Source organism: Saimiri boliviensis, chromosome 1, assembly GCF_048565385.1.
Source record: "Saimiri boliviensis isolate mSaiBol1 chromosome 1, mSaiBol1.pri, whole genome shotgun sequence".
Taxonomy (NCBI): Eukaryota; Metazoa; Chordata; class Mammalia; order Primates; family Cebidae; genus Saimiri; species Saimiri boliviensis.
The window spans coordinates 150,265,410-150,292,355 of record NC_133449.1 but is presented as its reverse complement, the minus strand read 5'-3'; the positions used below and the strand labels follow the sequence as shown (position 1 = coordinate 150,292,355).

Sequence of the window (26,946 nt, the reverse complement as noted above, 5' to 3'; positions counted from 1 at the left end):
AGGCCCAAAGAGGGGTGGGCCAAACACCAACCTTTCATGCATTATGGAAAACCACCACCTCCCAAACCCTGCCAGACACGCAGAAAGAGAGCCAGTGCCCGAAAGGCCCTAAGAGCCAGGAAGCCTGCATACACGGCTGGGTGCCCACTCAGCCAGGTCCGCACGTGCACCTCACAGATGCTCCTCTGTGCCTGAGGCCTCCGCTCACCGTCCCGGAAACACGCAGGCAGCCTCCTGACCACACCTGGGCTTACCAAGAACACTGTCTCCAGCCCAGGCCATGTGGCGCGGCTGCTGGATGACCTCTGCTAGGATCTTCCTCCCACGGGGCCCTGCTGATGGATACTGTTTATCACCACCTGAGTGTCAGTCCACATTGGGACCCTCCTCCCACAGGGCCCTCGATGGCCCGGCCACCCTCCATCCACGCACAGCCCCCACACGAGCCTTATGAAGGGCTCCTGGTGTTCTGAATGCCGGGACACAGAGATCTGCCCATGAGGCTCCCTCAGCTCCTGTAACAATCACAGATGGGGGCACTTGAAGCCATGAAATCTGTCCTCCCCCCTACTGGGGACCTGAGGTTTAAGCCTGAGGTGTGGGAGGGGCCGAGACTCCCAGGAGGACCCTTCCTGCCTCTCCCAGCTCTGAGGGCTCCAGGAGCTCCTGGTCTTGCGGCCGCACCCCTGCAACCCCATGCCTTTGCCTTCTCCTCTGCGCCAAATCTCCCTCCCCCTCCCGCTTGTAAGGACACGGGATTGCATTGAGGGCCCAGGGAAACTCGTCATTCTGAAGTCTTTCGTCACACCTCCAAAGACCCCTTTTCAAAAGAACGTGACGTTTGCAGGTTCCACAGTCAGGACCTGAGACACTCGGGGCACCTTCCAGCTATCGTGGAAGAGGCGAGCTGGTCCTTCTCCACCTACCCCCAACCCCAGTCCCTCTAGCCCATTTCTCCTGTATTCCTTTCTCCAGGGCCAAACTCAGGGAGGCCAAGAACTAGATAAGACAGACACTTTCTTACTCCTCCTAAGCACACAACAGAACCCTGACTCACTCAATAAAGGCACCGAGGCAAAAATTAGCCTTTCTATCTTGGGTAATCTTCTCATCACTCACACAGGAGCAAACAACCACCTGTCATTAGCAAAATATATTAAGCTGTTTAATGCCAGGCTTTCAGCCGACAGAACTCTGGAAGGTGAGGGGCTCCCCCGGCAGTGACTTCAGCACGACCTTTCAGGCCCGGAGTTCGCAGCCCGCCCTTCCTGCCCATCTCTGCATCACCTGTTCCAGCCCCGTGGGGGAGATGTTTGGCAAGACGTGGCCGTCTTATTTAAAACCCCTGACCCATTGCTCACCCCTCATTTGTCATTCTTATGACGCGCCACCACTGTGGTTTGGACCAATTTTCGTGAAGATGGTGAGCTCTCCAGCCACAGGGCTGCAAGCAGGAGGGGCCCCACCAGGTTTGGCCACCACGTGGACCAGCCACAGCTGAGGGCGTCCCACTCAACACAGGCTCCTTTTGAGAGTCAGGAGAACTGGGAATGAGAAAGGGACAGATCCCGGGAAGGAGCAGAGGACAGCAGTGTGGAACTGTTTCTACACCAGCTGGGACGTGGTGCAGCCGAGTTCCCAGGAAACATTCCTCACAGCAAGGGAGGCTGTATTGTGTGTGCCTGGAAGGAAACCCACTCCCCTCACGCTGGAGCCCGCACAATCCGCCTATTTCACATGGACCTGGAGGTTCTGAGGTTATGACGAAACCTCATCTGATGTGAAGGGCCCCTCCTCGGGGGGACTTTCCCTGCTTCTGGTCCTGGAGTGGCCTCTGTGGGGCTGACGGGGAGGCATCTTGGCGTTGGGGGTGGCGGGGTGCGTCGGGGCACGGTGTGGGTCCTGGCGTTGCTACTCACCCTGGCTGTGATCCCCACCCCTGAGCGAGATATCTCATAGGTGGTCTTGAAGTGGCTCCCCGTGCTGAGTTTTGGGAGGAGGCATCCCCAGTATAGGACCCTCGAGCCAGCAAGCAGTTGTTCTAGGTCAAGACTACCACCAATATGTTGAGAGGGCTGCCTGGGACCCCCCTTGTGCCATCAGCGGGAGCTGTGTGAGTCGTGGCGGCTGTTCTGTCAGGCCAGTCTTGGTGGAGGACGTGGGATGAACCCACAGGTGCTGCGGAGGCTGGCAGCCGCGCTGAGACCCTAAGGACCTCAGCTCCAGGCACCAGCCGTCCAAACCCGAGCTTCTTGTTGGGACACGTCATTCCCTGGCTCACACCAGCTTCCTGGAGATGCTGCCCTTGGAGGAGAGCTGGTGGTGATGGCAGCAGGCATCGCCCCTTCCACCCTCCATGGTCCCCATGGCTCACAGGAGAGGGACGGGGACACGGACCTGTCTTGTTGACCCCACACTGAGCTGTGACACCAGCCCCCTTGGTGGCCAGTCTCTGGGGTTCTCTTCAGCCAGCAGAGGGGCCTGAGGGCCTGAGTCCTCAGAGTCTGATACAGCCACGCCGATGAGGGCCCTTAAGATTTAAGGATGAGAGATTTTCGAGCTCTTCCAATGAACCCGCCTTCTTCAGAACCCATGGGGCAGGCAGCACCAAGCCGAGACCCAGCCCAGGGCAGGGGTCACCGACTGACTTTTATTTTCTGAGAATTTCTCTCATGGGTCACGGGCCTCATCACAGCCACGCCGGGCGGATGCGTTTTCCTCCTGGTGTTTTGTTACAGAGGCGCAGATCTGACTGTGCCTGGCTTCCCCACCAGCTCTGACCAGTAGGTGTCATGTGGTGAAGGCTTCAGAACCATTTGGTGAACCCTAGGACCCTCCTAACCGTTCCCCTCCCAGGTCTGCAGGAAACCTCTGACAGCTCTTCAGCATGAGACACAGAAGAAGGAGAAAATCATTTCTTTGGCCGGAAAATCATCTCTGAAGAGGCTCTTCAGCCTCTTACCTTCAATTTAATGAAAATCAATTTTAAGATGATTCAATAATTTGTAACTGTAAAGAAAGTCTAAAGTCATTTTCACTTAAAAAGAATTGCGACGGTTTAGACTTTATTTCAAAGGCAAACAGGGAAAAGAAATTGCTTGAAAGTTTAAGACCCACTGTATTTTTAAATACGTTTCTGTCGGCTCATCCAGTATTCATGGATAGGACTCAGGGGAGCACAATTAGAATGGAAATGAACGCAGGCTCCTGGCAGCCCTGAAAACACAGGTGCGTGTGTTTCTCTGCCCTGAAGCCCTGTGATTCTTCAATTCGTTTCAAAGCAACAAGAAGGTGCTACTAATTACTAAACCAGGATTAAATATTTAACGCCAAGGTTACTGTTCTCATCGTGTTTTTCCTCCATGGAGCCCTAGATGTTTTAAAAAAAATCAGTAAGACAAATAAACTAAATCCACAGTTAGGGGCTTGTGTTGAAGCCTATTCTCTGCTTGTTTAAGGAGACCTTAAATCTGCAGTTCCCTTCTGGGGCATTAAAAACAACCAGACCTGATCAAACTGCTTTTGAATGAAATCCCCTGGCTTCCATTTTCTTCCCCAGCACGAGGAAAATGAAGACCCTATTTTCTTTCCTGTCTTTTTCATCTTTCCTCCCTTTCGAGACAATTAGAATGACGGCCCACACACCAGCGGTACCCTGTGACCGTCATCCGCAGAGAAAATACAGAAAGACACTCGATATTGCCGCTCAGGGCAATGTTTTTGGAAAAAAAAAATGATTTCCTTTGATTTTCAACAAAAGGGATAATCTTTTCCAGGAGGCCTCATAGAAGCAAGCACCTCAGTTGACCAGGGCTGGCTGGCCTTGGAGGCGGAGAAGGGCTAGTCAGAACAGCTGAGGGGAGGGTGCCAGTGGGGACTCAGACAGCTAGAGGGCCAGGCCTCAGCTTCCCCATCTGTAAAGTGGGTACAGGGCCCAGAACTGCACTCTCTGCAGGTTTTTGCTGTTTTTACCATTTATTCATTTCCCTGTCAGTTTCTCTGCAATGGTTACATAATGGTTAATAATTTCCTTTCATCTTACTAAGCAAAGAAATGTGCAGCTGCCAGGTGAGGGCAGGAGAAGGCAGTTACCTTCTGTGGCCAGCTCTGGTTGACGTCACTTTGGCCACCATAAATCACCGGGGTGTCTGGACAAGTGAGAGTGACCTCAACAGCCACAGGTTCCAGTCCTGGCGGATTCAGGCCTGTCGTGGGCAGTGACCACAGGGTGGAGTGATCGCCTGTGCCCGTCCCCACAGAATTGTGAGGGGGTAGAGTCTCTAAACCCCACATGGTGTCAGGGCCATGACCAGGGCACACAGGGCCTCTTGAGAGACCCAGCCCTACAGCCGTGTGGCTGTGGGACAGCGATTCCCTCCTCCCTGAGCCTTGGGCCCTCGTCCTCGGCTGGTCAGTGCTGCGGCTCTAGTGAGGGTGACTAAGCCTTGCGACATGCCCCTCTGAGTCAGCCCACGCAGGAGAGACACTGTTATTGTTGATGCTGTTTTCAAACCCCCCACCTCCTGTGCTGTGACCCTCCAGGCTCCTCCAGCTGGGCCCCTACAAGCTGGCCTTCTCTGTGGACTGAGAGAGCTCAACCAGTCATGAGGCAGAGGAATGGAATAGAGTGTCCTCTTCGGTGGGACATGGGGCCCGTGGACACCAGGAGGGCAGCCTACAGGGGGCCCAACCGGAACCGAGTGGGTCTGGGAGGTGAAGCTCCTTCTCCAAAGGCCTCCATCGCACTCCAGGCCACAGATCCCAGCAGGTCAGGGGAGCCCCGGTGTCTGACCCCAAGATCACCAAGATCTCCTCCCGTTCAGTCTCACGCAGCTCAGGGAAACCCAGGTTGCTCTGCACAATGAGAGGACGCTCAGGCGGACAGCTACAGTGCCACCCTTGTGACGGTGCTGGTGGGGAGGGAGGGACCCCCAGACAGACACAGGACAGTCGTGGGGTGGAAGGCCGGTCTCATGGAACTCCGCGAAACCCAGGTTGCTGTCTGCAATGAAAGAATGCTCAGGCGGACAGCTGCAGCGTGACCCCTGTGATGATGCTGGCACACAGCGGGCCTGGGGCAGATGCAGGATGGTCCTGGGGTGGAAGGCTGGGCAGGCTCAGGGGCCCCAGAAGCCCCGCAGGGTCAGTGCCTGTTCAGCCTCCTCCTACTTCCAGCAGGGGCAGAACCCTCCTGCTTCTAAGATGCCTGGAGAGCACCGATGGGTCTCTCAAAAGCTCATTTTAGGACTGTCCTTCAAATGAATAAAGTTCACCTTTCCTCTGACTATAAAAATAAGCCATGAAACTGGAAGCAGCGTGAATGTCCTACACCCAGGCCCTGCAAGGCCAATGCCAGCTTCCCCTGTGGTGTCCATTAAGGGCTCCCCTTGCGACTGGGCTACAGGCTGACTGCTCGGCAGGCAGGTACCAGGCACTGTCCCCACAGACTCACGGCAGGAGCTGGGACACTCCTCCACGTAGACAGGTCTGCTGCAGCATCCCTCGGAGGGACACGTTGCCCCCACAGCATCTGCCCTGACACGTGCCCGCCTGCCCCTCTGCTCCCCCTGCACGGTTTGCAGCTGCTGCCTCTGCTGGTCCATAGCAGCCAGGACAGAACTGGAGGGCAAGGCAGACGGGCTCCATGGCCTCCAGCCCAGCAGGCTCTGTGTTCATTCACTTGCTGAGAACCACGGATTGAGCCCCTACTATGTGGCAAGTGCTGGGGACACAATGCTGGGCTCAGTTAAGACTCAGTGCCATACTCCGGGCTCGCCTGTCTGCCACAGCACCACGTCCCCTTGTGCTGCGCTGTTTCCAGCCCTCGGGTGGCACCATGGGGCCCCTCCCTTCACCTCTTGCTGGGATCCTTGCCCCAGAGTCTCAGAACGCCTGAGAGGGGCAGGGCCTCCGTGGACGCCTGTGCACGTTAGGCCATTCCTCATCAGGCAACTGTCTCCCGCACCTGTTCCAGGGCAATCTGCTCCTTTGCTGAGGGCCTGAAAGACTTGGGACCCCCGTGAAGGATAGGGGTGTCCCCAGCTGCTCTCAGAACCCATCTGTGGGCCTGGGCTGCTCTGGACACCTGAGTCCCTCCATCCTCACTGTTGGGGGCTGGACCTGGCCTGCCGTGACCCTCAGGGACAGCACTCACTCCCCCTGACCCATCACACCCACTGAGAAGCTTTCTAACAAACACAGAACACAACAGTGCAGCTGCCCTGGACTTCCTGACATCCCTGCATGGCCCCTGGCCTTGCCCGGTCTCCTGAACTGCCCTGTGCAGGGCCTGGTGCCCTCATGCAGTTCTGGCCTGGCGCAGGCCCCTCCCTCCCGAGGGCTCTGATGCTGTGAGCAAGCGGCTTCTGCAGCTCCCGCCCTACTAGAGAGGAGGCTGCACCCTGTGCCCCAGGCCCACCATCCCAACCCTCACTTCTCAGGCAGAAGAGACCTCCTGTCCTTGCTCCCCAGGCATGACGGCTGGTGCCCAGGCAAAATGGAGCCGATGGCCCCAGGCCTCCTAAAGGCGTGAGCACCAGGTGACCTGCACACCACGCAGAGCTTCCTGTGCACACAGGGCCCGCCCTCCCTCCAGCCTCTCCCCTGCACACGTGGCCAGCACGGGCCCTTGTGGGAATGTTCCGCTCCAGACCTCCCGATGCTGCCGACCTTGCAGTTCAGGTCTCAGTGCCAATCCCGCCTCTTGGGACTTCTCCAGGCAATGCCTACACAGAGGCCACGTTAACTCACATTTGTGGGAGAGACCCCTGAAGGTCAGTGGAATAACACCCCTGTCGCCAAGCGCATCTCTGCCATGCTCCTTCCTTGCAGGCCCTCCACCACCTCCCCTCTCTGAAATGTTCTTGCGTATTTGTTCACATGTGGATTGACCACACCCCCGGGAATTTACCCTCCACTCGAGGTGGGACCCTTCGTGAACAGATTCCCCAATCCACAGTAGGGGGGTCAGTCGGGGGGCCCAGCCACCCGGCAGGTCAGAGCAGCAGTGAGAGGACAATGGACTCGGCCTCTACTCGAGGGCCTAATTGCCGGAGATTTATAAGGGACAGCCTCTCAGGCAGGACCCAGGAGGCCCTGTGCACGCCAGGACCCAGAAGCTCTGGGCCCAGGGACCCCACAGCAGCGAGGACAGCACGTGGGGGTTTGGGCAGCTTCCAATAAAGTGGATCAGCATTCCTGTAAGGGACCCTGGCTTGGCTTCCCCCAGGGAGGCCGCAGGAGCTCCTGAGAGCCAAGCAGCTTTGCCCGGCCAGAACCAGGGTGGGGAGCGGGCTTGGAGGCCGGCCCACACCAAGTGCAGACACAAAGGGGTCCTTGTCCAGGTCTGGTCAGGCCCAGGCCTCTGCTGGGTCCACACCCACCCAGCCCATTGGGCAATCTGTTTGCCTTTGGAACTGGCAAGGCCACAGTGGAGAGAAACATGAATTTTTATCAGCAGACAGAAAATCCTTCGAAATTCCTAACCAATCCCTCACTGGTCCTCAAAACCATTTTATCTCCCCAAGCCTTAGTTTGTGAGGTGTGTGCCAAGAAGGTTTCCCAAGACTGCTGCCCCTGGAGAACTCCTGCTCACTCCACACCAATTTAAGGGTCTAGTATCCACCCACACCCACTCACGGGTCTCCCGTCCACCCCGCACCCACTCACATGTCTCCCGTCCACCCCGCAACCACTCACGGGTCTCCCGTCCAAACCGAACCCACTCGAGGGTCTCCCATCCACCCTGCACCCACTCACAGGTCTTCTGTCCACCCCGCACCCACTCATGGGTCTCCTGTCCACCCCGCACCCACTCACGGGTCTTCTGTCCACCCCACACCCAGTCATGGGTCTCCCGTCCACCCCGCACCCACTCACGGGTCTCCTGTCCGCCCCGCACCCACTCAAGGGTCTTCTGAAGAGTTTGCTGAGGAGCAGAGACCCCTTCTTTCCTTCCCACTGCCTTGCACAGCCCTCAGCAAAGGGTCCTGATGTCTCTGCAGGGATCGCAGACCCATCAGCCTGAGCTCTAATTCCCGGGGCTGTGTCTGCCCAATCCTGAGGGCCCAGCCCAGTCAGCGTGGAGCAGGCACCGTCCCCAGGTTCTCCTGACAATCAGAGCACTGTCTCCTGGCATGCTTGGTTTCCGGGAGTTCCAACCCTCCAACATTCTCCAGTGCTTACCTCTGGGGTCTGGGCTCCTGTTTCTCAGGGGCCCTCCTAGGCCACTAAGGGGCTCCCTGCCAGTGGGTCCTGGCCATGCTACATTGGCGCCCACCATGCTCTCTAGGTTGGCATCTGGGCCAGGACAGCAAAGCCCACAGCGGACAGCAAGGCTCTTGCCACTCTCCCACCTCCATTTCCCAAGTCCGTGGCCAGCTTTGTCCTGTCATGCAGATTTATCTTCTGCAGCTCTGGTTCGGGATCCGCCACTGCCCTGGACACACTTGGAGCAAAGGCCTTGTGGAAATAATTCTTCATCCCGCTGCCTCTCCAGACCCCACTGGAGTCCCAGGGAGGGCAGACACCAGCTGCCCAGAGGCCTCCGAGGCACCTCTGGCTATTCACAGGAGCTGCCAGAGGTCAAGCACTGGGTGCCACAGGGGAGAGGGGGCTGAGTGCTGGGTGCCACTAGCGTCAGAGGGGCCACATCTGAGGGTCAATGCAGGTGACAGAGATGCACTGTGCAGAGGCCACGCAGGACCTGCAGTGGGAGCCCTCCAGGACGAGAGTGCAGGAAAGAGACCCAGCATCCAGGAAGTGCCAAACCCAGGCCTGCACGTGTGGACAGCTGAACGCCTTGCTTCATCGAGAAAAGCAGCCAGTGTGGTTGTGACTGGGCTTGAGCTGCCCAGTGAACGTGTGCCCTGCTTGGCAGCTCATGCGACCCCATTTCACAGATGAGAACGCTGAGGCCCAGAGAAGTTCTAGAGCCAGCCCGCAGGTGGCAGGCCTGAGCATCCAACCCCTACCTCGCTGCTCCTGGCCCCACACGTCCTCCCAACAAAGCATCCCAGGGCCCATGGGGGCAGGTAGCCCTCAGCCCGCTGTACAGGACTCCAGGTGGCTTATCGATAAAGATCAATTTATCAGTTTACAAAGAACATCGATAAAAGATCAATTAGAGAGCGGCTGCATCCCCTCTCCCCGCCGACGTGCGCCGTGGGCCAGGCCCCTCTTCCTCTGAGGGTGGCCGCTGTGGCCAGCCCCACCAGCTACTCATTGAGCCTCTCAAGCCTCTCCTCATACAAATGGAAATGGAAGTGGTCGGTGCACACGCTTTACAGTGCCACGAGGACCCAGGGTCATCGTTCTGCCGTCTTTATTAACACTGCATCTGTTTTGCCCTCCCCGACACATGGGACTGCAGAGACCTCTGAGGGCGTATCTGCCTGTCCCGAGGTGCAGCTGCGTGGGAGGCCTCAGAAGCATTTTCAGGGAAAGACGGCACCTCCCTAGGGCCGCCCTGCACCCGGCAGCTGTCTGCCATCCAATGCATTCCAGGGACACACCTCACCTCAAGCCGAGCCTGAGTCGACCATCTCAGCGCCCCTCCCAGGACGACCTCCAAACTCCCCCAGGCCCAGGTGCGCATTATCCCCCTGATGCACAGCCAGCCAGATGCAGCTCCACCCTAAAGAGGGCACCCGGGAGGGGCTCCCGCTCACCCACAGCCTGTCTGTCACCTCCATGTCTCAACCTAGAAGAGGTGACAGGAGCCAGGGATGATGACCCCAGGAGGGGCCTGAGCAAGCGTCTGACCCCAGTAACACCCCCACTGGACCTGGGTCCTACACAATGCCCCACACAGGTTCGAGGTCGAGGCCAAAGCTGTGTACGCCTCCCCACAGGCCTCGGGTGGCCAGCAGCCCCAGGGCACCTGGGAAAGCCTTGTCTGAGCCACACCTGCTCACCCCTGGGGGGCAATTGGCTGCCATCCTCCCCTTGGGCCCCTTAGCTTGGCAGGGGAGGCATCCCTGTGGCCCCAGAGCTGTGCCTAGGTCATGGGAAGCTGGTCTGGCAGGACGCAGCGCCTTTTCACGCTGATATGATGCTGCGTGCAATGAGGCTGTTGAGGGTGGGTACCCCCCATCTTTAATTCCTCTTCACTGCTCACCCTCTGCTGCCCAGAGACATGCCCTGGTGGGCTCTGCGTTGTCAGAGCTCAGAAGAAGGGCTCGAGTTTCTGCGTCTAGAAATACTGTCACAGCCAGCAAGCCTTTCTGCAATGGCCTCTGCTCATATATCTCAGCTGCGAGGAATTCCTGGGCTTTGGGACAGCTGCTCACAGATAGTTTCTTTGGGAGACATGGACGCATATACACACGCGCGCGCGCGCGCGCACACACACACACATTTCTATTCTTTGCAAAAGGTAAGAAAAGCAGACTACAACAGAGAAGGCCTGCGGGCCCCGAGATCCACCACTAAGCATTGGCCCCAGACACTGGGCCCAGGCCCACACAGCAGGACCAGGAAATGAAGGGGGATGGATGCAGGGGTAGGAACCCTGCCCCAGACACCATAAACCCAGCTCAGCAAACATGAGACAAATCCGAGTGCTGAAGGCCCCTTCGCCAGGTGGCAGATGACCAGGAACTCCCAGGCTGGGAAGAGCAGGGAGGGCAGCAGTCTCCGGAGAAAAGACTCCCCGGCCAGCATCAGGGACCAGGGCTCCCAGCTGGCCTCTCCTCAGCAAGATGTTACCCCGCAGGCTGGAAACCCACAGTCAAGACCTGGACTCACACCTGGCCTGCCGCCAGTTCACTGTGTTTAAACTTCCTGAGCCTCAATTCCCTCCTCTGTGAATGGTTGAAAATAAAAACAATCCCTCCACCTGAGTGGCTCTAAAGGTCAAATGACGCCAGGTGTGCTGGTGAGCTCTGTCACCTGCCCTCAGGCACCAATGACCCACAGCCACACAGTGACACGCAGCCCCCCAGTGAGGCAGAGCCCCCCAACTGCCCACAGCCACCCAGCTACCCACAGCCCCTCAACTGACCACAGCCACCCAACTATCCAGTCCCCAAACTGCTCAGAGCCACCCATGACCCCCAAACAATCCATGGCCCCCCAACTGCCCACAGCCCCCAACTGCCCACAGCCACCCAAGTATCCAGTCCCCAAACTGCTCAGAGCCACCCATGACCCCCAAACAATCCATGGCCCCCCAACTGCCCACAGCCCCCAACTGCCCACAGCCACCCAAGTATCCAGTCCCCAAACTGCTCAGAGCCACCCATGACCCCCAAACAATCCATGCCCCCCCCAACTGCCCACAGCCCCCAACCACTTACAGTCACCCAACTTACAGCCACTCAACTGCTCACAGCCATCCAAAGGCCCACAGCCACCCAGCTGCCTGTAGCCCCCAAATGCTCACAGTCACCTAGCTACCACATCACCTGTGCCCCTCCCACTCATCTACATCCTCTCAATACCACCATGAGCCCTGCTACCTCACCCAGCTCCATCCTCTCAATACCACCGTGGGTGGAGCTCCTCCTACCCAGCTCCATTCTCTCAACATCACTGTGGGCCCTGCTCCCCCACCCAGCTCCATCCTGTCAATATCACCATTGGCCGAGCTCCTCCCGCCCAGCTCCATCCTCTCAACATCACCATGGGCCCTGCTCCCCACCCAGCTCCATCCTCTCAGTACCACCGTGGGCTCTGCTCCCCACCCAGCTCCATCCTCTCAGTACCACCATGGGCCGAGCTCCTCCCGCCCAGCTGGATCCTGTGAACTATATGGGTACGGTGCTCACTTGCTCACTCCACCCTCTTGTGCACATCTCCTCTCACTCTGTACATGGCTCCCACTGTTAACCACGCCCCACCTTCCTGGGCCACTTCGGGAGGCTGGACATAGAGAGCTGCCTGTCCGCCCTGGAGCGCAGGAGAGTGTTATGATGAGGAGCGTTTAGGTAGCACCTGTTGGGCCTCCCACGTTAGAGGTCAGACCCGCATGCAGACATCGGATCTCAGTCATGTCTGTGTTCCCTGCACTATGCGGGAGGCCAGGCCCAGGCATTCAGTGTTTGTGGAATGACTGCATGAATATTTCTACCTGGACCCGGTCACAGCCAGAGTCATGGGCAGCCGCCACGTGCTCAGAAGGCTCTTCCCAGAACGCAAGATGGAATCTGTAGCCAACAACCCGCTTGCTGTGTTCACCGGACTGAAACCCCAAGGTGCTTAGCCTTCCAAGCTAGAAAGCCGGTCTCCTAAACCAGGTCAAAAGGGTCCAGCGCTGCGGGTGTCTTGAGACCTCCTCTTGTTGATGGATGGGAACGCTGAGTCCCAGGAGAGGAGGACACTCGCTCAGGTCAAACAGCAACAGTGGCTACGCCAATCCGGTGGCTCTGTGGCTACACGGGCGTTCCCTAAAGCCCTCACCCGTTCCGCTGACTGTGCCAAGCCTAGGTATCGCCTCCTGCACCACTCCTTACCTAACACACAAGCTGTCAATATTAAAACGTCATCACTACACGGAAAGCGCAAGCAACGACAAAAGTAACTACATCGGACGTCCTAAAATTAAGCTTGTCCTTCAAAGGACACCACATAAGTGGTAAGGGCCTCGTATCCAGAACAATAAAGATGTCTTAAAACTTAATAACAAAAAGACCGATAACCCAACTGCAGACGATGGCAAAAGCCCTGCGTAGACATTTCTTTAAAGAAGACGTGTAAACGGCCCGTGTGCACAGGAAAAGACGCTTGAGTATGAGTCATTGGGACACGCAAGTCAAAAGGACACGGAACACCACTTCGCCTGCACTGGGACGGCCACCATCAAACAGACAGCCACACACGCTGAGGAGGTGCTGGAGAGACTGGAGCCTGGGGATGAGCTCACGGGATTACAAATGGTGCAGCAGCTGTGGAAAACGGATGATCACTTCCTCCAACAGTTAAACACAGTTATCATCAGAGCATCCGGCAATGCTCCTAGGAATAGATCCATGAAAGCTGAAACCATGTGCCCACACAAAAACTCACACGAAATTGTTCAAATTAGCCTTAATTGTCAAAAGGTGGAAACAACCCGAATGCCCATCAACAGAGGAACAAATAAACGGCCACACTGTGGTCTAGCCACACTGTGGAATATTACTCAGTTATGAAAAGCAGTGAGGCACCTATCCATGCTATAGCACCCATGAGTGTTGAAACCACCTGTCAACACAAAGAACTAGACAACGCATGGTTCCAGAGCTTTGGAAATTTGTCACTCACAAAGGACTACACATTGCATGACTCCAGAGCCCTCGATGTCAGTGACAAATGTCTACACACTGCACGAGTCCAGAGCCCTCCATGTCAGTCACAAAGGATTTCGCACTGCATGATTCAAGAACCTTCCATGTCAATCACAAATGATTATGGAATGTGTGACTCCAGAGCCTTGGAAACGTGTCAATCACAAAGGAATACACAGTGCCTAATTCCATTTGTATGAAAATCCGGGATAAGTACCTGATTAGTATGAAGAAACAGAAAGTAGGCCAGTGTTTGACAGGGGCTGGAGGGGCACAAGGTGGTTGAGGAGTGATGAGAAAATTGTGAAGGATTTCTTGTTGGCATCATGGAAAATTGACTAAAATTGACTGTGGTGATGAATGCCCAACCCTGTGCTAAAAGCCACTGAATTGCAGGCTTTAAGTGGGTGAATTGCATGGCATGTGAATTACATCTCAATAAAGCTGACTTTAAAAAAAGAACTTAAATATCTTAATGTAACCCTGAAGCTAAAACACCCAGGAGCTCTTGGGCTAATGTGCTGGCTATATATGCTTTTCAGTGTCTATTATAAATGGAGACCCTGAAACTCCCACTGGTTACCCCCAGCCATGTACACTGTGCAACACCCCAGGCCTGGCTCCACCTCACTGCTGGCCCCTCATCTACACTCTCTCACCTTACATCTAACATCTCAGTGGAGAAACGCTGTGCCCATCTAACTAATCCAGAACTCACCAAGCCACTGTGCGTGCAGAGAGCAAACTCCTTTATTAAAGATGACTAATTTTTTTTTTTTTTGACATGGAGTCTCACTCTGTCTCAGATCTCGGCTCCCTGCAACCTCCACCTCCTGGATTCAAGTGATTCTCCTGCCTTACCCTCCTGAGTAGCTGGGATTACAGGCATGAACCACCACATTCGGCTAATTTTTATATTTTTAGAAGAGATGGGGTTTCACCAGGTTGGCCAAGCTGGTCTTGAACTCCTGGACTCAAGTGATCCGCCAGCCTTGGCTTTCCAAAGTGCTGGGATTACAGAGGCGATTCTCCTGCCTCAGCCTCCCAAGTAGCTGGTATTACAGGCGCCTACCACTGTGCCCAGCTAATTTTTGTATTTTTTTTAGTAGAGAGGTGGTTTCACCGTCTTGGCCACGCTGGTCTTGAACTCCTGACCTTGTGATATACCCGCCTCAGCCTTCCACAGTGCTGGGATTACAGGCGTGAGCCACCGTGCCCGGCCCGAATTTTAATTTATTAATGCTGTGGTCATGAACCACAGCTGCTTTCGTATTCAAACCACAGTCTTTGGGGAAGAAGAAATATGCATCTCCAGGCCCCAGGCACAGCCCCCATAGGTCATCAGGGGCACGAGTGGCTGCAGGACTACGATCAATGACAGACCCGGGCCCTGGTCAGCAAAGGAGGGTCGAGCACCAGGAAATGCCTTGGCCTGACCTGGGGCCGGGGAGGGGGGGTGACGAGAGGACCGAGCTGGGAGGGTGACACCAGGTTTGTGAAATGTGCACACACGCCCGCCTGAGCTGGGTTCTCTGCCTCCGCCAGTGATGTACTTTGTGGGAAGACTGAGTCCCGGGCCAGCCTGTGGATGCCACGGCCTTGAGCACATCCTTTCCCTTTCTGGGCCTCAGTTTCCCGAGCTGCAGCAGGCTTTTCTCAGGCCTGTTTCCTGGTACGCTCTAACCTGACCCCCACCTCCCCACTCAGCCCTCCTTTCACACTGGCCTCCCTGGGTGTCGGCACAGCCCTGCCCAGCCTGTCCGTCAGCGACCTTGGCCTTCAGGTAGGCTGGGAAGGCAGGGCTGTGACAAATGGGCTGGGGGCTGAGAGTCCTGGGGAGAGGGCTCTGGAGCCTGGCTGGACCTCTATCCACTGCAGGACCACGGGAAGTCCCCTGACCTCTAAAGTCAGCCCCACATGTGGCCACGCTGGGGACAGTGAGGTGCTCACCATGGTGGGGGTGAGGGAGGTTTGGGGAGGCCTGGAGAGGAAGTGATCGGGGAGGTGAGGTAGAAGGTTGTGGGCAGTCTGGGAGGTTGGAAGAGGCTGGGAGAGGTCCAGGGTGAGGTTGGAGGAGGCTGGGGGAGGTCCGGGGTGAGGTTGGAGGCGGCTGGGGGAGGTCCGGGGTGAGGTTGGAGGCGGCTGGGGGAGGTCCGGGGTGAGGTTGGAGGCGGCTGGGGGAGGTCCGGGGTGAGGTTGGAGGAGGCTGGGGGAGGTCCGGGGTGAGGTTGGAGGCGGCTGGGGGAGGTCCGGGGTGAGGTTGGAGGCGGCTGGGGGAGGTCCGGGGTGAGGTTGGAGGCGGCTGGGGGAGGTCCGGGGTGAGGTTGGAGGAGGCTGGGGGAGGTCCGGGGTGAGGTTGGAGGAGGCTGGGGGAGGTCCGGGGAAGGCATGGGAAGGTCCGAGGGGAGGAGGTGGGAGGAGGCTGGAGGGAGGCCAGGAAGGGTGGGGGAAGGCAGGGAGAGGTCCAAGCGGAGGCTCTGGGGAGGCTGAAAGGTTGGAGGATGCTGGGGGAGGTCTGAAGGGAGGTTGGGGGGAGGTTGGAGGGAAGCTGGGAGGAGGCCCGGGGGGAGGCTGGCGGGGGAGGAGGAAGGGAGAAGGCTGGAGGGAGGCGGAGGGTAGGTTGGACACCCTGAGCTTAAGGGGACACAGGATCCTGGTCCAGGAGGCACTCTACCTTCCTTCTCCAAACCCCAGTTCCCTCGTCTTCACGCAGCGGTAAATGCCACCTCCCGGAACTCGCAGAGCCAGATGAGGAGGAGACAGACATAAAGCCTTCTGATATAAACCCTATGAACAGGTCTGGCCACGGCTACCGAGGGCCACAAGACGCTGGTTACTGCAGGGCCTGGCACAGAGCAGTGGCTCCGTCAACGTCACTGTTTTGCCACCAACCACAGCTGGACTTTCCAACTCCCCCGAGATGAGAAATGGGACCTCCGGGATTCACACGGACCATCAAATAGAAGCTGGACAAGCCGGCGCCCGGGAACACCCGGCTCCCTGCGGACAGGACACAGCGCTCGGGGTCGCGTAGCTCGGTGTGACGGGGCCACCCCTTTCGGGGAAGCTCCTGAATGAACCTGGAAACATTTGCTAGGCTGGAAAAATGCACCCACAGTGGGGAGGTGGGAGTCTGCTTCCCACAGTCATGGCCATGGCTCATAGCCAGCTCAAGGGAGATGAAGACCCCACCATTCGGCCACCTGTTCCCGCTCCTGTTACTGCCAGGGGAAGAGTCCACCCAGCAGCAGCACAGGCTCTTCTGTCTCCCACCCACCCCCAGCTCCACGCCACAGCATCCTGAAAGGAGGGATCTTCAAACAGCTCCTTCAAACAGCCAGGAAACCCTCAGGTCGCCATCTCTCATGTGATGCCATCTCTCCTGGCTGGGCCTCCTCAATGGCCAGAGGTCACGAGAGGCCCAAGGGGGCTGAGTTTCACATCCTCACACAGAAACGAGGAAGGAAGTGCCTGTGATCTCAGGTCCCACGCAGGACTGGCCGTGAGACCTGTGCCCGGGCCCGGGGCCGTGACTCATCCACCGGCCCCAGGCAGTCCTGGGTCTGAGGCAGGACTCACGGGTCTCCGGGGAAGCCTGGGGCAGGGTCACCTCCCTCTGTCCAGTCCATCTAGGACATTCGTCCAGAGAAATGAGAGGCCCAGAAACTAAGCCCGACTGCAAGCAGGCAGCTATATTTTGTTTGACCTGCAAAGTATATTAAGAGCTTCTGAATTAGTTACCACCAAGACTAAACAGGGAAAAAAAAAACAAAACGTATTTCTAGCTTATCTGAAAAGTTAGAAATCAGGCCAGGTGGCCAAGATCCAGTGAGCAGGCTGCTGGCCCCCTTCCTGTGGGACGTGCACCCCTCAGCCTGCCACAGGCCCTACCCAGCCCATCAGCCTCCCTGGCATGACTTGCATACCCCTGAGGGCACTTGGGTTTGCAGCCCGTGCTTTAAACACAGTGAATCTCAGACGATGGAACAGCAACCTTGGTTCGCTGGAGGTCGCAAGCCCCATAACCCACACTGCAGTCACTCACCCTGAACTTCCCGGGGTGGCTGGGTGTCCAAACACCCCTCGCCACCCCTTGCACGAGCTATCATGTGCCATGGAGTGCTTTGGTATCGGTTTTGGTGACACAGTTTCTATTTTCTCCAGAACAGGGCACACGGCTCACTGGACCACACCCAGTCCATTTTATTGCATAAATGAAGTCTTATTAGAACTCGGCCTCCCCCATCACCATGGACTGCATCCAGCGGCTTTGGGGCTGACACCACTCACTGAATTACCGGGAAGAGACCATGCTCCTACAAAGCCTGAAATAGCTCCGGCCGACCCTTGGCAGGAAAGGTGTGCAAGTCCGGAGGCATGCTGGAAAGGGGCGGAAGTCACCTCTTTTAGAGAGGCGTTCTTTTGTGTTCATATTCCAGGTTTCTTGTTTCAAATACAAACGCTTATTCTCACGGGGTAAGAATAACCAGCAGCAGGTTTTCAGTCCTATAAAAAGGGATGAGGTGGGGAGACCGTGGGAGAGGAGAGAAAATGAGGCCACCCTGTTGCTTGTTTGCCATCACGGGGAGAGTGAAGAGTGGTCACCCACAGTCTCCGCAAAACACCCTGGGAGGAGACACGGCCTCCCCGGCAGAAGCCCAGTGCCTTCCTGCTTCCAGCTCCAGCTCCTCACGCCCCACCCCTCAGGCCTCAGCACTTACTTCATGGGTTTGAACAGCGCTTGCCCGTAATTCTGGAAGGTCATGATGAGCTTCAGCTGCGTGCCTCCCGACTTCATGGCTGTGGAAGGAGGGAGAGAAACAGGGTCACTCGCTGGCCCTTCTCCTGGGTGGACGAGGGCTCCTGGCTCCAATCCACACTGTACTGGCCAGCCGGGTCCTCCAGACATGGCCCAGGGGTCCCGTTCTGCCTGGGAAGTTGGAGTTTTTGCCAACGAAGCTCCCACCTGGCTTATGAATTCTCTGCGTGATATTCAGGGTTGAGTCCTGGGGCAGATCTCTCCATGATCTGACCACAGACACAGTACACACACCCATGTACACAAACCACACACCACACACATCTACACACACACACACACACACACACACGCACACACAGTAACAGGGGCCTGACCCCTAGAAGGGACAGCCAGGTGTGCTTACACGGAGACACATGTATACACCCACACATATCAGCACGCACCCCCACACGGTCATGCTTGCACCCACATGCATGTACACACACCCATGTACACACAACACACACTACACACCACACACACACACACACACACATACACACACACTCTTCCACTCTCACAGGCACACCCAAAGACACAGGGCCTGACCTCTAGAAGGGACGGCCCAGGTGTGCTTACCTGGACACATACAAATACACTCACAAACACCTATACACACCACACCCATACACCACACACCACACACACCTACACACACCACACCCATACACCACACACTTCACACCGACACACACCACACCCATACACAACACACTTCACACCCACACCACACCCATACACTGTACACCACTCACACCTACACACACAATACCCATACATTACACGCCACACACACCTGCACACACACCCATACACTGCACACCACTCACACGTACACACACCACACCCATGCACTGCACACCACTCACACGTACACACACCACACCCATACACTGCACACCACTCACACGTACACACACCACACCCGTACACTGCACACCACTCACACGTACACACACCACACCCATACACCACACCACTCACACCTACACACACCACATCCATACACTGCACACTCACACCTGCACACACCACATCCATACAGTACACACCACATACACCTGCACACACAACTATACACTGCACACCACTCACATGTACACACACCACATCCATACACTGCACACCACTCACACCTACACACACTGCAACCATACACTGCACACCACACACACCACACCAATACACTACACTCATACACTGCACACCACTCACACCTACACACACCACATCCATACACTGCACACCACTCACACCTATACACACATCCATACACTGCACACACACACCACACCCATACACCACACCCATACACTGCACACCACTCACACCTACACAAACCATATCCATACACTGCACACCACACACACCACACCCATACACCACACTCATACACTGCACACCACTCACACCTACACACACCACACCCATACACTGCACACCACACACACCACACCCATACACCACACTCATACACTGCACACCACTCACACCTACACACACCACACCCCTACACTGCAAACCACTCACACCTACACACACCACACCTATGCACTGCACACCACTCACACCTGCACACACCACATCCATACACTGCACACTCACACCTGCACACACCACATCCATACAGTACACACCACATACACCTGCACACACAACTATACACTGCACACCACTCACATGTACACACACCACATCCATACACTGCACACCACTCACACCTACACACACTGCAACCATACACTGCACACCACACACACCACACCAATACACTACACTCATACACTGCACACCACTCACACCTACACACACCACATCCATACACTGCACACCACTCACACCTATACACACATCCATACACTGCACACACACACCACACCCATACACCACACCCATACACTGCACACCACTCACACCTACACAAACCATATCCATACACTGCACACCACACACACCACACCCATACACCACACTCATACACTGCACACCACTCACACCTACACACACCACACCCATACGCTGCACACCACACACACCACACCCATACACCACACTCATACACTGCACACCACTCACACCTACACACACCACACCCCTACACTGCAAACCACTCACACCTACACACACCACACCTATGCACTGCACACCACTCACACCTGCACACACCACACCCATACACTGCACACCACTCACATGTACACACACCACATCCATACACTGCACACCACTCACACCTACGCACACCACACCCATACACTGCACACCACACACACCTGCACACACCACACCCATACACTGCACACCACTCATACCTATACACACATCCATACACTGCACACCACACACACCACACCCATACACCACACTCATACACTGCACACCACTCACACCTACGCACACCACACCCACACTGCACACCACTCACACCTACACACACCACACCCATACACTGCACACCACACACACCTGCACACACCACACCCATACACTGCACACCACACACACCACACCCATACACCACACGCACACACCGTACACCACCCACACATACCCACAGACACAAGGGACTACTCTCTAGAAGGGATGGCCAGGTGTGCTTACCTGCCGGCAACGCCTCACACACCCACTCATGTCAGCACATACCTACAGGCACCTACATACCAACAAACACTGACACACTTTTACACACCCAGACACCCCACACACACACTTACATACACCTGCACAACCACACACAGCCACTCCCACACCCACAGCCGCCCCCATACACCCCCTGCACCCCCACATGCACACCCACACACACTCGTGCCCTCCCCCACCTGCCTGTGGGGAGTGGCGCCTCCCGCTCATAGTTTCTGGGGAGCTAGAAAAGCCTGAGCAGGACGACTATGGGGAGACCTGGGGTTGGAACCACCTGTCTCACTGGAGGCAGCTCCCACGGTCCTGCAAGGACTCGGCGGCCTGTGGAAGCCTCCAGAAGCCTCTCTCCTGCTTTGAGAAGGCTCAAGAACTCCCAATAGGACCCTCCGTCCACCACCTTGGGGTTTCCTTTTTGCCGATGGAAAAGCAAGGGAGCTGGGGGCTTCCCACAGCAGGGGCAGTCCTGGGAGCTAAGTTGGCTACAGCAAGGGCCTTCAGGCTGCCGGACACATGGGTTATCAAGTGGTGCGGACTGGCCGGGTCTGGCCACACGGGGGATTTTTCCAGTGTGAGGAGGCCTTGCAGGGCCACTCCAGGCACGAGTCACACTCTAACATCATGGGCATGAACAAGAGCCAGGGGCACCCTGCCGGGACAGACGTAAATGGAACGTGATGGGGTGGCATCCGAGTGCCTGGGTGCACAGGTGAAGTGGGAAGCAGCGCGGGGGGCCTGGGCACAGCTCAAGAGCAGCCTCCCCAGGGAGCTGCTCTCAGAGCAAGGGGCAGGTCGAGCCCCAGCCCCACAGGGGAAGGCACGGCCCTACACAGGCAGAGCAAGTACGGTCCCTGAAGGAGACAGTGGGTACGGATGCAGGGCTGAGGGGGTCACGGCCGACACATCACAGTGGACGGGAGGGCGCAAAGGTGCGATGGGGGTTGGTGAGCCATGCAGATCTCAGGGGTCCCGGGGAAACGTTAAGGGCGGCCGGTGTGGGGCAGCAGGGAGTAAGGGGGCATGCAGATGCCGTCCCTCCTGCTGCTGCTGCCCTGGAGCCAAGGGTGGTCACAGAGGTCGGGGAGGCTGCGGAGCGGCAGGAGACGGTGGCGGTTTAGATGAAGATAAAGATGGAAAAATGGAAAATCCAAGAAATATCTGAGGATCTGAGAGGTATTTTTCGGAGTGGCGTGGGATGTGGAGCAGGGGACAGCCAGAGAAGGAATGGCATGGAGTGGGGAAGACCGAGCCTGGCCAGCTTGCGATGACAGAGACACTCCAGGGATGCCATGGTTCCTCCACGTGACTGGAGGGCACCCGTGCCTGCCTCGGGCACAGAGCTCAGGAAGGACCCAGCCCTGGAGGAGATGTCGGGTTGGGGGAGCCTCCTGCAGATGGGTGGGTAGGTTTGGTGAAAGAAAGCCCAAGGCGTTCCCTTAGACAGGAAGAACTGCCCCAGAGGAACTGAGGTCTCGGGTGGCGGCCGGCTCGGAGGGAGGGTCAGCATGAGGACAGAAGTCCTCAGGGGATGGCCTGGGGGTGCCATGGATGTTTCCCAAGACACTGAATCCTCCAGGAAGGCCAGGAGCATGGGGGAGAGCAAGGACTCAAAAGCAGAGTCCCCCACCATCCACCAGGCGTCGTTTTTGGCACAAGGGAGGAGCTTGCACCTGCCCCAGGGAGGAGGGAGACAGAGCCCAAGCCTGGGACAGACACAGAAACTGTCAATGGCCTCTGATACCACCTCGAGGCCGTGTGCTCGGTTTCCTGCGGCCGGGTGTCTCTGAGGGGTCTGCACCTCCCTCACCTCAGTTTTCCCTCCTGTTAAATGGGGTCCAGTGGCCGAGTGCGGTGGCTCACGCCTGACATCCCAGCACTTTCGGAGGCCAAGGCAAGAGGCTTGCTTGAGGCCAAGCGTTTGAGACCAGCCTGGGCAACATAGCAAGACCCCATCTCTACAAAAACATTAAAAAATTAACTGGTTTAGTGGTGTGTTTCTGTGGTCCGAGCCACTTGGGAGGCTGACGTGGGAAGATGGCTTGGGACCAGGAGCTCAAGACCAGCCTGGGCAAGAGAGACCCCGTTTCTACAGTACAACGGGGCTCAGGACACAGACACCTGTCCTGCCTCCTTTCCAGGGTCCTGGTGAGTAGGGTGGTGCCCCATGGGACCTGCCAGAATCCCGGCTGTTCCTGTAGAATGGGGGTGACACACCTCTATCCAGGACCACTCTTGGGACTACATGGGGACAACACTGTGAGTGCTCAGAATAGCAGCAGTGCAGGGACTCACCACGGCGAGGGCCACACGATGCTACGTCCCCTCTCTGAGCACTGAGAACAGCAGTGGTGTGGGGACTTGCCATAGTGAGAGTCACACAAGCACCGTGTCCCCTCCCTCAGCACTGAGTACAGCAGCAGCACGGGGACTCACCATAGCGAAGGCTACAGGAGTGTCACGTACCTTCTCTCAGCACTGAGGACAGAAATGGCACAGGGACTCACCATGGCAAGGGCCACCCAAGTGCCACGTTCCCTCCCGCAACACTGAGAACAGCAGTGGCATGGGGACTTGCTACAGCCAGGGCCACACAAGGGCCACGTCACCTCCCCAAGCACTGAGAATGGCAGCAATGTGTGCAGGAAATCACCACAGAAAGGGCCACACGATGCCACGTTCCTTCCTTCAGCACTGACAATGGCAGCCGCACGGGGACTAGCCACACTGAGGGCCACACAAGTGTCATGTCCCCCCCAATCACTGAGAACAGCAGCGGAGGGGGACTTGCCATGGCAAAGGCCACAAGTGCCACACCCTCTCCCCCCAAGCACTGAAAATAACAGCAGCATGGGCACTTGCCATGGGAATGGCCACTCACATGCCATGTGCCCTCCCCATTTCTGGTGGCTCTTGCTGCTCCTGAGCTCACACCCTGGCCTGGCCAGGTCACATGCCCATTCCCTCCAGGCAGCGTCTGCTCCAGCCACTGCCCTGTCAGGCACCACGTCTGGCAGGCCCTGGTCCAAGCTGGGCCCAGTGCCCTGGACCACTGTGTAGCCAGGTCTGTCGGTGAAACTCTCTGAGGCCATGCCCTCCTCAGGTGAAGGGAGCAGCAACAAGTCTCATTTCTCTCCAAAACACTGCACAGAACCTGAATGCCAGCCTCAGGCAGGCCAGCAGCTCAAGACTCCACAGATGGGCACATCCCAGCTTCTTACCCGGCACCACAGGGTTTTTGATGACAGCCAATTGCACATGATTTTACCAATAAGCAAGACAGCTTGTTAAACACTTAGACTCCGCAACGATTTCTTCTGAATATAGTGCACGGAGTTTTAAAACCGGGATGCGTGGATGGGCACCTAAAGCCTGGTGGTTCTCTCCCAAAAGTAAAACTGTGGGTGACTTTATGTTTCCATTTTTCCTTAACTGTGCTTTCTAAGTTTCCACCATAAACAGTGACTACATTTTTCAGTAAGATAAAAAAAGAAGTGATGATTAGAAAATTGGTGACCCGATTAAGCTCCATTTGGGGTTCCCATTCCCATTTAATAACTGGGGTCACAGGATTTAACAATTCCTTCCTGGGCCAAGTACGACAGCACATCAGCTCCTCCCAGGGCTTGTGATCCTGGTTTTTAAAATAACAACATATTATCCAAATCTGGTCAGTTCAGTCCTTCTTCTTCTGGAAGAAGGTCCACGTGTCTGCACTGCCGTTTCCCTGGCCCTGTGCTCAGCTGTGAGGCCGGCTCCTCCCCACGGAGTAAATAAACAATTCGAAATTCAAGGGCATGAAGATCTCACAGCCACTGAGGACCTCAGGCTTCCTGCGGACTGTGGGCTGTGCCGCCCACCTGGGCCCACCATTCAGTCTACCAAGTGGGTCTTCTGCTGGAAGACGCTTGGAATTCTGTGGTTTCCCTGCAAAGACCCACACATAAGCTGCTGTGTCTCAGCAAAGGCCGACGGTGCTTGTCAGGGATGGGTGGGAGGTGCAGACGCCCACCGGCTCGTGCACTGAAAGGGTCGTCCCTGTCCTTCCACCCAGGAAGGAGCCAGCAGGTGGCAGAGCCAGGAAACAGACAAGACCTCGAAAAGAAGGTGCTATTTTGGGTTTTCTTAAAGACAGACCAAAGTTCACAATGCTCGGAAATCTCACATCATTGCTGGGAGAAGCCCTCCGTGTGGGCACAGGCCCTGGGGACGGGGCTGACAGAGATGCCCTCTGTGTGGACACAGGCCCTGGGGACGGGGCTGAAAGAGACACCTTCCCTGGTGCAGCCTCCCCTGCCTCCAGTGAACAGAGATCAGTCATAGCCTGCCCAACCCCATCCTGGGGAGGGACCTGCTGAGAGCTGACCCCTCTGATGCCCATGAAGCCAGATGAGGTGGGGGCCATCCTGGCACAGACCCCAAAGTGACCGCACACTGTAAACAAGCCTCAGACTCACTGCTAAGCCCTCTCCCACCTACCACCTTCCTACCATCTCCCTCTGTAGCCGCCTCCCCGCAAATCCAGGCCATCATTAACCCAACAGTGCAACTGAACCCCAGTGCGCCTCCAGGCGCCAATTCCCAGTGCAATAAAAACATATTATGCAAATCTGGTCAGTTGAGTCCCTCTTCTGAAGAAGGTCCTGTCTGCACTGCCCCATCGGCCACCTGCCCTCTCTATGCACAGGGGAACATGGTCACACAGGCCCCATTCCCCAGCGCAGTCCCACCCAGCGGCCACCTATCCTCTCTATGCACAAGAGCAGATGTTTGCACAGGCCCCATTTCCTGGTACAATCCTACCCAGCGGCCACCTGTCCTCTCTATGCACACGGGAAGATGTCCACTGCCTTTCGAATATGTTATCCCCATCTGGAATGCTCTCCCCTTCCGGCCCACCTGCCCTGAGCATCTCCCACCACTTAACCCGCCACCTTTAGATCAAAGGTGACACGCTGCGTCTTCCCTGGCCTCCCTGAAGAATCCTATCCCCCAGATATCCATTAGTATACAGGATTCATTCATATTGATTAATCATTATTCATCTACACCACTAGTTAACATGGCTGGAATGTAATTAACGTGGACTAGTTACACAAGTTAACATGCACTAACAGAGTGCCCTGTGCTGTTACGCTGTCAGCACTAAGAGCTCATGACCACACAGACCCTCGGACGCTGCTGGGTTTTAGACTCTCTCCCCCCAGATCGTGGTGTGGGGCAGAGGCGATGTAACATGCAGTGGTCTCCTCAGAAAGACTCCAAGAGATGTTGGCATTTCTTATGAATCTAAGCTTCTTACATAGAAAGACGATGCTGCTATAGAAATACTAATGGATTTTGGCACCTGGCCCCAGTCAGTGTGGCCTTGGGCAAACCACATACCCAGGACAGCTCCAGCAACCCACTGGAAGTTCTAGAAGGAAGAACCAAGAAGATCTGGAGAAAGAGAGAGCAAAGGAGACAGACGACCTTGAAGGAAAGAGGTGTGTAGCCCAGAGCCAGCAGGGTGCTCGTGGGGATGGTGATTGGGTGCTGGAACGTGGCATGCAGGCACCACTCAGCCTTGGTTTCTGGTGGGAGCACGAACCCTTTCTAACAAGAACCCCAAGCTGACTTTAAATTAACCAATTCCACCTCCTAAAGACCTGTGGACCACAAAAACACATCTAGGTGTGAGGCGCCGCACTCAGTGTGGGCCCCAACACTGCCGCCAGCAGCCCTGGCCATCTCGCCTTTGAAGTGGGCCAGCATCCATCCTGGGGGTCATGGTCAGATGGTCCCCTCCTGGTCACAGCCACTGTCTGGCCTCAAGGGTCAGAGGGAAGCACAGTTATTCCCTGAAGATGTATGGGGACAGCTGCGCGTGCTGGGAGTGGGGCCTCCCCCAAGGAGGGCTCAGATCTGGAGAATGTGACACCAGGAGGGCTCAGGTCACCCTGTTCTCCCCGCCCCACACATCCCATGAGGACAGCCCATGTGTGCTGGAAGTAGGGCCTGGATCTGGAGAATGTGACACCAGGAATGCTCAGGTCACCCTGTTCTTCCTGCCCCATACATCCCTAAGCCAGAGAGGTCTTCAGGGTGTCCCAGACTCTGGGTACCCACTCACCTTGGGCACCGAGGAGCATGGTTCTGAGGAAAAGGCATACGGTGTGTCCACCTATCAGCCAGCAGTGGGTACCCTGGGGCTGGCATCAAAGAGGCTAGAACTGTGGGCCCCTACTACTTCGAGGTAAGGGGCTG

The 26,946-nt window shown here is 56.5% G+C and overlaps 1 protein-coding gene across 1 annotated transcript in view; it reads right to left on the bottom strand.

Annotated features, from left to right (window-relative positions):
* FAM20C (FAM20C golgi associated secretory pathway kinase) overlaps nucleotides 1-26,946 on the bottom strand; it is a 64,717-nt gene that overhangs the window by 29,336 nt on the left and 8,435 nt on the right. Inside the window, exon 3 of the mRNA XM_010331651.3 lies at nucleotides 17,987-18,065. Coding sequence (XP_010329953.2) covers nucleotides 17,987-18,065 — 79 coding nt within the window. The remainder of the gene's footprint in view (nucleotides 1-17,986; nucleotides 18,066-26,946) is intronic.